The sequence below is a fragment of the Stegastes partitus genome, unplaced genomic scaffold (assembly GCF_000690725.1).
Source record: "Stegastes partitus isolate 25-593 unplaced genomic scaffold, Stegastes_partitus-1.0.2 Scaffold1074, whole genome shotgun sequence".
NCBI classification, from domain to species: Eukaryota; Metazoa; Chordata; class Actinopteri; family Pomacentridae; genus Stegastes; species Stegastes partitus.
This window is the reverse complement of record NW_007578805.1, coordinates 48627-59890: the sequence shown is the minus strand read 5'-3', so window position 1 is coordinate 59890 and position 11264 is coordinate 48627. Positions and strand designations below refer to the sequence as shown.

Genomic DNA, 11264 nt, shown 5'->3' with positions numbered 1-11264 from the left:
TAAAGCCTCTGATGAGTGAAGAAGAGGACGAAGACGTTTGGATGGAAACATCATGAACATCTCAAACACAACGTCTGAGTTTAGTCTCTGGTTCATGTCGTTTACAGCCAGAAAGGACCTGTTGATCAGATTCTCTTTAAACCAGTCTTCTGGGCTGAGCTTCAGCTGCAGCTTCAGTGTGTTCGGGTTGTGTGAGTCTGTGACCAGCAGAGGGCGCCGTCGCCGTGACTCTTCTTGTGACATAAGCCAAAAATCCTCAGCTGCTGATTAATGTCTCGATAAGTAACAGGGAAGATCTCAGAGTTCACGGAGGTCGTCCGTCTGCTCTGTACCAGCTCTCAGATCAATAAACGATCGATCAGCGTTGATATCTGATCACAGTGACTGATTCCTCCTGAACATTCACGCCTTCTTCTTCTTCTTCTCCTTCTTTGTCTTGCAGTGTTTCGGCAGCGATGGGAAGCTGGTTCTACATTACTGTAAATCTCAGGCGTGGGGTTAACGGCCTCCTGCACACGTTGTTGTTGTTGTTGTTGTCTTTCAGTTTTTTATGTACATACACTGTAAATAAATTATTACGACAATGTTAAAAGCTCCTTCTGCTGTTTTTATTTTTGTTAAACTTCACATTTGACACCCAAACATCACCACTCAGGATTAATCTTTGCTCTGCTGCTTCTGATTAGAGGAAACAAAGCATAAGAAAAGAGTTGATTCACAGTTTTTTCTGTGTGAATGTTCAACATCTCGAAGGCTCGTCGTGATGCTGGAGGGTTTTCTGGAGGCTGAGAAGAGACAGACAGAAGAGAGGAGGCACCACAGTGGCAGATTAGAGGGATTACACGATTCAGGACGGGTTTTGTGACATAAATTCCCAAGAAAGACGGGAAACAGCGGAGCGGCGTTGGGACCGACGCTGCACCGCTCTGCTTCTATTGGCCGGCAGGATTACAGTGGTGGCGGAGGTGAGGCCAGCTGATGCACAGCAGGACGATGAGGAGGGTCGAGAGGCTGACATCAGGCTCTTAAGGAGCTTTTTGGTTCAGGGCTCCGGACCAAGGCGGAGATCACCGAGGATTGGAGGCGCAGTGGGACGACGGAGGACGAGAAGCAGGCGGTTGGTGGGTACCTGCACTTTGATTCTGTCATGTTGGTCGTAGAGATGCAGCTGTTCTGGTCATTTAGTTCTCATTTAATTTAGAAAAAGTCACATTTCTGTGATTGCAGTTTCTTCAATGTGGATACTTTCTGGTTTCTGTGACAGCAAACTGAATATTTCTGAGTTTTCATGCTGCTGTTCAGCACAAACAGCCTCATAATCCTGGTTAAAGACATTTAATAGTCAGATCCACCGTCTCTTTGACACCACATCTCCTTTTTAGCACATTGGAAGAATTATATGAACCTTAAATTTGACTTTTAGTAAATAAACCTGCGACAGGCATCAGCAAACTGCTGCATCAATTAATCAACTATTTGTATTCAACACAAACCATTTTGATAGTCGATTAATTAAACTCAGTCATTTTCTAAAATCAATATTGTGAATATTTTCTGGTTTCTTTCCTCCTTTATGACACTAAACTGAATATCTGTGGGTAAAACAAGACATTTTAGAGACCAAACAGCTGATCGATTAAAGACGACGAGCCGATTAACAGTTAAAACAATCATTGGTTGCAGCGACAAACACACGACTGCGCTACTTATTCAGCTATTTAAGTTGTTTTTAACAGCATTTCTAATTTTCTGCTGGTGTTAATTGGATGTCTGGATTAAAAAAAAGCAAAACAAAACGTCTTCCTGTGCTCTGGAAAATTATAATGAACATTATTTGTCCCTAAAATTAACTAAAATATATATTTTTAAACCCTTTGTTACTGTCTTTAAAATACAACAGAATTATTTTAGATTTTCTGGATTTGATCTAACTGACTTTCAAATATTTGGCTGATTGCAGGTTTTGTTTTTTTTTTGAATCAATAAAAATTCTGTGTATGCTTTTTGTCAGATGAAGACAAACGGCTGTAATTAAGGTAAAAATCTTGATTTAATTAGCCTGAAGTCTAATCACAAGGACAAACCTGATTATTAATGGTCTCTGTTTGCAATAAATGTTTTTTAAATAGAGCTGACTATAAAATAATAAGTAATTTGAGGGTGTTTATCACATTTACACGTCCTGTGCTGAAGTTTTCGGGGCTAAAAGCAAAGTGAGGACGTCATGAATAGCTTTTATTGATCAGTTAACGAATCGATCAGCAGCTGGCTGATGCACTCTGGTTGTTTCAGAGCTCAACGAATCTGTAGTTCTTTAAATTTCAGCCTTTTTTTATGTCAGAAAGCACATTTTCATTGATCAGTTTACGCCTAACACACGAGGACAACGAGCTCTAACTGCCTCTGTGTGTTAATTACGTCGTTAAATCACGTGTTTTGGTGTTGTGGACGTTGAATTCACCCGGTTTAACCCGCTGCCTCGCTCTGCGGCGGCGGACTGACGGAGGCTCAGGGCGGCTGCAGACGTGGTCAGAGTGCACTTCACACTAAAATACAAACAGATTAGAGCAGATTCTCGGGGATTACTGGCAAAAATTTCATTTAGATCTGTGGCTTATTCATAATTTCATCAAAAAAGTAATCTATTGTTTGTGCTCCCCTCCGTCTCGTCCGGCTGCAGCGTCGGGCCTGAAGGTGTTAATCAGGACCATATTAGCCTGAAGTTCACGTGGAGGACGGAGGAGGTCCACGTCTCCTCATGGCCTCCTGCTGCTGCCTCCGGACGCTGAGCTCCAGGATGTTCTGCCTCTCAGGTCAGCGGATGTTTGGCCACATCAGTTCCCACGGAGATCAGTCGCATCCCACATCCATCTGTCCGTCCTCAGCCCCCTCTGTGCTTCGTGCCACCTTCTAATCGCTCCACGCTTCCACCTCGTCAGCTGTCACGTCACATTCCTCGTTTTAAACCTGGCAGCTCATCACCTGTCGCAGCATCTGTCCCGGCCTCTCATCTGCAGTCCAAACCTCTTATTTCCACGTGCGGCCTCCCCCCTCCCTGTCCTCCCCTGCCTCCCCCGCCTCCCCCGTGGCCATGCTGGAGAACCTGTCCCGCCGGGCGCGCTCCCTGCTGTCCCTGACCCTCACCACTCTGGCCCTGGCCCTGTCCATCCTGGCCCTCTGCACCTCCTACTGGTGCGAAGGAACCCACAAGGTGGTGAAGCCGCTGTGCCTGTCGCCGGTCAAGATGAAGAACTGTGGGCAGAACAACAGCGAGCCGTACACCACAGGTAGGCCAGCATCCGGCACCATGTTGGTTCACATACATCGAATTTAAAAGTCACATTTTGAGGTTCACCTCCTTTCTGGTTTCATGCGTTGAGAGGTTCTCAGAGATGCTGCAGAGATAAAGTTTGACTCTCTGAACCCTAAATACATGCTGAGGGGTTTTAAAGTCAAAAGAAAATAAATCAGCTAAATTACACCTTTTATCAGCCAGAAACTGGAAAAATGTCCCAGTTGTCCTTAAACTAAACAGGATCCTCCACGACTGAGTCAGCTGTGAAACAGACAGAGTTCAGGTTGAACTGCAGGAAGTGTTTCCTCAGAGAGACTGAGAGGAAAATCCAACCTACTGGGTCAGAACCAGAGAACAGAGGAGCCAGTTGGTGGAGATACATTCAGCTGATGGTGGAACATCTTTCTACTGATGGTGGAACATCTTTCTACGGGTGATGAGAGGAAAAGGCTGGAGCGGCTATAAAAATAAAATATTTACATCCAAAGTGACTCAAAATTAACCTAAAATGACGAAAAAATTGTTCAAAATGTGATCATCTAAAAGGTTTAAAGAATAAAATAAGATGTGCTGAAGCAATAAAAGCACCAGGATGGATCATTTATCAGCCAGAACCTGTGAAAACAACGAGAATTTTCCACTTTCTAACTGTCCTTGAGCCACTAATGTGTGAGATCTGTTGGGAAGATGAACTAAATCTGAGCTGACTGCCTTATTCTTCACATCTCAATAAAAAAAAAAACCCAAAAGTGCTAAAAATGCACATTTGCTTCGTCAGATATTCCAGGTTTTTGTCTGTAAAACGTGTCCATTTCTGCTCCGTGTGCTGAGCGTGTTCCTGAAACACCAACATCGCATAAATACTTGAATAAATATATTTAGACTTCAGGTGAGCTGGTGCATCAGTGTCAGGTTGAGCTGCAAACTTATTCCTGCAGATAACATGTAAAAATGTTGTTCCAGGTGCAGCCTAAATGCTCCAGAGTTTATAAAAATCCCGCTTTAGTAGCTGTTTGGTTGAAAATTAACCACCATGCAGGAGAACGTTTGTGTTGCTGAATCTGTGCATCAGCGAGAACGAGGCCTCGGCCCACCTGAGTGGAAGGCAGGTGAAGCAGATCGGTTCTCAGCTGATTAATTCCAGGTTCTGCTGCGACACGTCCACGGTTTGTTGATCTGAAGCGTCTGTCAGACATCATGACGACGTTTTCTCGGCCGAACCTGACAGATGATCAGATCAGATGCCGTCGTCTCCTCTTCCACCAACGTGACTCCGGTTTAATCTGCTGAATCTGAACCCACAATGACATCTCTGCAACTTTATGAAAAACCTGCACAGCTGCTGCGATTTGGGAAAACAATCCCTTTAATTGTCTCCAGGAAAACAAACAACAACAACTTGTTTGTGGAGTTTAAGGAGGATCCTTTGTGCTCCATCCATGAGCTGCTTATCGACGCATCAAACACTGGAGAGAAAAAAGTAAAAATGTGGCACCAGAATAAAACATAAAAACAATAATGATAAAAAACTGTGAAGGTTATAGCAAATATCTGTTTTTAAAAAAAGAAAAAAAACATTTTCACTGATTTAAACACAATAAAACTGTTTAATTTACTGTCACACATTGTGAAAAAGCAAATACAGATTTTTAAAGAGGACAGTATGAATAGTTTTGTCCCTTTTGTTGTTGTTGTTTGTTTTTTCCAATTTACCAGATATTATCTGCAATTTAACAAAACCGAGAAAATCTGCAAAATAATATTTAAAAGATATTTAGAATTTTTCATTTCTGAAAATATCTATTTTTCTCTTAAATAACCGCAAATATCTGTTAAATGTTTATATTCTTAGCAGATTAAAATACAGTAAAACAGTCATTTTACAGTCAAATGTTGTAAATAAATGCACTGATTTTTTTTTTACAGAATGTGTAGTTTTCTACTTCAATCTGCGATTTTATGAAATATTATCTGTAAATTAACAAAACAGACAAAATCTATAAATCACATTTTAAAAAAGTATTTACCATTTTTTTAAACAATCTTAACATACATAATTTTTCATTCAAACAACATCAAAAATATTTAGAAATATTTATATTTTTAAATAAATTTTTAGGGGTTTTAAATACAGTAGAATGCTTTTTTAAAATTTTATGGTCAAACATTGCGTAATTAAAAACATAAATTAATAAATATTATAAAATTTAGCCTGTTTTTCCAGGCAGCAGATCAATTAATACTCTTATTCTGTCATTTTACACGTAGTCGCTGTGCGTACTTCTAGGATCTGTGCTTTTAATTGAGTCTGTCGTTTAACAAAACAGGGAAAAAACCAATAAAACAACATTTTCAAAAAGAATTTGGATTTTTTTTTCATTCTAAAGTTCATATTTTTTTCTTTCAAACAACAACAAATATCTGTAAAAAAAAATCTTTACAAATATAAAAAATATTTTAGCATTTAAATACAATAAAAAACTGTCATTTTACGGTCAAACGTTGCAAAAACAAATGACCATTTTAAAGACTTTTGATTATTTACAGTTTTAGGCGGTTTTTCTTTGCAGGTATCAGATCAATTAATGCTCTTATTCTGTTTACACGTACCTGTGTGCGCTTTGTTAGCATCTGTACTTTTAATTTCATCTCTACTTTATAAAAACAGGACAAATCAATAAATTTATTAACTTTTGTTTTTTCATCCAGAGTGAGATGCTGAACTGAGTCCTGCTGTCAGAGCAAAGCGAGATGTTTCATAATGAGTCTAATGTGTCCAGGTTCCCGTTACGTCACCCGTCTGCAGCTTGGTAGCTTTTCCTAAAAAGTGTTGGCCTTGACTCTTGAACCCGATTACACAGGTGTTGTGCCTCCTGATCTTTGGTACCTGGAACTAATCTGTCGGGATCAAACGACTGCCCTCGGTTTTAATGTCCTTTAATCTCTTTCTGCACCAACTTAATTATGGTCCGGTTTTAATCTGCGAGTGTGAAGGTGCTTTCAGACGCTCAGAGTTACGGTGACACCGGCTGCTCGCCGCTCATTATTCCCCCAAAAGGTTGGACATTTAATCCACACTGAGATTAACGGCAGGAAGAGTTCCATGATTGGAGGAACTTTGTGTTCTTGCACATCTGAGAAAACCTGGAAAACACACCGGCTGGTTCTGAACACGCCTTCATGTGTGTTTCATAACATCACAAACAAGTTCTGGTGGAACTAAAATGTTTTATTTTTATACCTAAAGAACGTTCTGAGGAGTTTAAAGTGAACTAAACCAGAACGTTTCTACATTCAGAGGACGTTTTGGAGACGTTGCTGTTGAGAAAGTTCTTCTGTAAAATGTCCAAACAAAGAGCACAGAGGAAGGACGTTCTCCATGCAACGTTTGGAGAATGTTTTCTGCATTAAGTTTTTGATTAATGCATTAATACTGCAGTAATTCAGCCACGTGTTGGAAGCAGAAACTGATTCTGAAGAAGAATAAAGACACAAAAAGTTCCTCCTCGCAAACGAAGAAGATCCTCTGCAGGTTCATCATGTATGAAACTCTGGAAGTGTGAAGGTGTCGGTCATGATGGCACCACGTTAGCATGTTAGCATAAATAAAAGGCTTGTTTTTAGTGTGTGTGGTCTGGTTAGCGTCCGTACACGAAGGTTTCCTCCCAAATCTTAAAAATACACATTTTGTCAACTTAAAATCAGTCATGAGCTCTCAGATGATCATTTATTCATGTGTTCATCTTCTGTTTGTAATCTGTTGCTTATGCGTTCAGCTGCTTTTTTTGTTTAGAGGAACTACATTCTGATGTGTTCAGAGTTCCACGCTGACCCATAAACTAAAGATCTCAGGTCCCATCAGGGTAAAGTGACGCCTCAGTTTGATCTCTACGAAGCTGATTCATGCAGATCTCAGAGTTTAAACGGTCCAAAACATCCACAACAAGTCAAAAGAACAGAATAGAATCAGTTTATTGTCATTGCACACCTTACAGAAACCATCGAGCAGCGTCGTGTCGGTGCATCACAGTCACACAGCTGGTTTTAAAGACGATTTAAAGTTTGTTCAGAACTCTGAAACCTGCAGCATCAGTTTGTGTTCACAGTATAAATAAACCAAACTCTTGTTGTTCTCAGATTTCTCTTCCTCACTGTAATAATGTGCTTTTATTCTCCATTTTGGACACAATGTTAAATATTAAATGTACCAGTGACCCAGCAGTGCATTTATTTCCTTATTTGATATTTAAGATAGAAGCTGCTTTAATATTTAATCCTCTTGTGAAGCTTTCTGTAGTTTTTTGTGTAAATTTGCAGCCAAACAGACAAACTGAAGGCGCCGATAAACGTCATTTAAACTCAGATGGATTTCAAACTAAACTCAGCTCGTGCTCATTCGAATGACGTCATTTTTAAAGTCGCCTTTCCAAAAACTTAAAATGTCTGGACGAATTCAGAAGGTCGAGGCTGCGTGTTCGAGGACACAAAGGACGTTCCAAGTTTTGACAATATGTTCAAATTCTAAAAAGCTCCGACCTGAACAAACATGAAAAAGCTAAAATCCGCTGAAGAAAACCTTCAGCGTCGCAGCTGTCAACTAAAAAACGTCTCAAATACAAATCAGTAAAACAATCCCTTCAATAGTGAAGAAAACCTTCAAAAGGTATTTTTTAAAGTGTAAACTACTAATAAAGTTGTGTTTTACTATCATTAAGTCATCAAAAGTACCTCTGACTGCCGAGGGAAGGCTGATTCCTCTACCTCAGGGTGTTTTAGTTGAACGTAATTTCATTAGAAGTTGTCAAAAAAGACAAACTGTTTGTTGAACCCAAACATTTGCATGTTGTGCATCAGAAAAAAAGTACCTCACACCAATCAGCGTCCACTTTAGTCGACGCTCAGAGTATCTGGTTCAGGTCTAATAACAAACGGATGAACCCAAAGGTCTTCTTCCTGCAGAGAGTCCCACTCAGAACCCCTTCAACCGGACCCTGTCTCCGGCCCGCAGAGAGGAACTGGCCAAGATCCGACAGCGGCAGCTGGCCAACGCCGTCCAGTACATCTGGGAGACGGGAGAGGACAAGTTCGCCTTCAGATATTTCCACACGGGCTTCTGGGAAAGCTGCGAAAAACACAGTGATGGTGAGACCGAATATAACCGACCCAGACTAACTCAGGCTTCGTGTTTCTGAACTTCTAACCGATGCATGTCTTCCAAATGTCGTCCTTCTGCAGGAGAGAAATGTCGCAGCTTTATAGAGTTAACTCCTGGAGAGACACAAGGTGAGACTCCTGATATAAAACCTACATAATCTGATTAAAAGATAAAGATAACTTTATTGATCCCACAGTGGGGAAAGTTCACTGTTACAACAGCTCCATAAAAAGTGTCCAGTCAGCGCAAGAATAGTTGGAACACCCAGTGCAAAGGGTAGGAAAGAAACAGAAACAGAAAAACAGAAAAAACAGAAAACACATGGTGCAAAAACTGCAAAAGAAAAAAACCTTAAATACAGAAGATGTTTTTGTTTGTTTGTTTTGTTTTGTTTTTAAAGAAGACTATATTCACCAGGATGAGGTAGTCATGGTTACTGCACATAGTGGGATGTGTTTGTTGGTGGATAAAGTGCAGTAGCAGAGGTACCAGAGGAACCAGAGGAGTCCACAGTGCAGCGTTATAAAGTCTGACTGCTGTTGGGATGAAGGACCTGCGGAAACGTTCCTTCTTACACTTTGGGTGAAGCAGTCTGTCGCTGAACACACTGCGTAAGGAGTTCACAGTCTGATGCAGAGGCTGGGAGGTGTTTCCTATGATGGCAGACAGTCTGGCCAGAGCCCTCCTGTCTCCCTCCACCTCCATGGAGTCCAGGAGCAGCCACAGACTGAGCTGGCTCAGTCTGCTCGTATCACGCTAAATTAATGGTTCTTTTACTGTTGGGTCGGTTCATGTTTTCTATACGGATGTGTGTTAAGTCTGCATGATGCATCGCTTCAGCATCAATTTCATGACGTGAAGCAAAGCAACTCAAACACAGCATCTGGATCTGCTGCTTGATGCAAAAAAAAAACAACTCACTTGGTTCTCAGAAATTAGTCTGATAGAACTTTAGTTACTCTGATTTAAGGCTTCTTTTTCAAAACTTTATTGAGCTGCAGCTCCACACGACCATCAACAGGAGAGAAACTCCAGGAAGGAAGATTTGGCTGCAAAGACAATTTGGTTGTATGGAATGAAAAAAGAATGATGTCGACTTAAAACAGGTTCTCTGTCACCATGTGAAGCAACGTGACGATTCATTTGATCAATTCAATCAGCGAAAGCTTCATAAGAGGTTAAAAACTATTCTGGAAGTCTTCACTTGAGTTACGCTATATGAGAAAGGCTGCTTGAGTTCCTTGAAGACGTTCCACCTTCATCCACGAGGCTTCATCAGCTCTGACTGGCTGGTTGGGAGTTCCACATACTGACATCCTGAAGGAGACGTTAACACCTGAGTTTTGGTTTGATTGAAACTGAAACTCAAGCATTAATGGCTTCTTAAAGATAGAAGTATCTGGATCTCCCAACTAGTCCGTCACAGCTGATGAAGCCTCTTGTATGAAGGTGGAACGTCTTCAAGGAACTCAAGCAGGTCCAGTTGCTCTGATTAATCTACGAGCATAACCATGACCTGGATGACTGAGAATCTGGTGTACCTACCTGTTGCAGGTGTTCTCTGGCTGTCGGTTATTTCCGAGTTCACGTACATCGGGCTGCTGGGGATGGGCTTCCTCCTGATGTGGCTGGAGGTCTTGTGCTCCCACAAAGAGATGCACTCGCTGAAAATCAACGCCTTCGCAGCCATCTGCACCGTGCTGTCAGGTAGGATGCGTTATTCCGTTCGTTTCATTCTCCGTGTCTGAGTTGACTGGATTTTGCTCATTCTGCCTCCTGTGCAGGTCTTCTGGGGATGGTGGCCCACATGATGTACACCACAGTGTTCCAGATGACGGTCATCGTCGGCCCCAAAGACTGGAGGCCTCAGTCCTGGGACTACGGCTGGTCGTTTGCGTAGGTGGCATCATCCGAGCCAGGCTTAAAATATGAGTTATTCACAGTCTTGCCTCGTGTCCTGACTGTTCTGAATCTCCTGCCTCTAGCCTTGCCTGGGTGTCCTTCAGCTGCTGCATGGGGGCCGCCGTGGTCACCCTCAACTCCTACACAAAGACCATCATCGAGCTCCGGCGCCGGCAGAGACTCCGACTGGAGGAAGCCAGAGCCGCCACCCATGCGCCGGCCTATGAGGAGGTGGTCACAGGCGGCGGGCTCTACTCCGTCAGCGGCCTGCTGCAGTGTCCGGACGGGATGATCGACGTGGCGTGGGCCCCGAACGGCGGCGTGGTCGGCAACGGAGACGTGCCGACGCTGGTGCTGGTTGGAGGCTGTGGACCGGAGGGCTGCGAGGACTGCGAGAGGGAGATGGACGAGATGGAGGAGGCCATGGACCGAGTCGACTCACCCTGTTAAGGTGTTCACCGGACCAAAACAGATCCTGGTGTTTCCTCACCTCCAGTTTGACCTCCAGTACTCCTGCGTATCCAGACTCATATCCAAAGCCCTGGAGAATGGTTTGCTGCACCTCATAATTTTTCTGCTATAGGAGTAAAAAAAAAAACTACCTGGCTTGTCTTTAAACCAATCATCTTGGGCGGCGCTAAGCCCAGGATGCAGTGATGGTGTCCCTGCAAAATAACATCAAGGGAAATGAGCCGAGCACTTTCAGCGTGTAGGTTGCTGCTCAAACGTTGTTGTTGTTTTCTGCAGTGAAAGGGAAGAAGGGGAGGAAACATACGACCGAACTTATACCCAAAGTCTATTTGTGGTGAGTTAGACCAGGGGATTAAATAAAAGGGCAGAAAAATCTGAAAAGGAAAGACGATATCAAACACACATCCTGGTGTTTCCTGTCCTAAAGTGTGACTTCCAGTA

At 42.4% G+C, this 11264-nt stretch overlaps 2 protein-coding genes across 2 annotated transcripts in view; both read left to right on the top strand.

The window, feature by feature from the left end:
* Positions 1-596, top strand: part of atg12 (ATG12 autophagy related 12 homolog (S. cerevisiae)) — a 4958-nt gene extending 4362 nt beyond the window's left edge. Inside the window, exon 4 of the mRNA XM_008295746.1 lies at positions 443-596. Within this exon, the coding sequence (XP_008293968.1) occupies positions 443-502 (60 nt within the window). The 3' untranslated portion in view covers positions 503-596. The remainder of the gene's footprint in view (positions 1-442) is intronic.
* A 2495-nt stretch (positions 597-3091) lies between these two features.
* On the top strand, positions 3092-11042 carry LOC103367648 (germ cell-specific gene 1-like protein). The gene is made up of 6 exons (XM_008295745.1): positions 3092-3287; positions 8255-8437; positions 8531-8578; positions 10005-10157; positions 10235-10346; positions 10436-11042. Exons 1-6 carry the CDS (start codon positions 3092-3094, stop codon positions 10800-10802), a joined length of 1059 nt encoding a protein of 352 aa, XP_008293967.1. The 3' UTR covers positions 10803-11042.
* Positions 11043-11264: the final 222 nt, after the last annotated feature.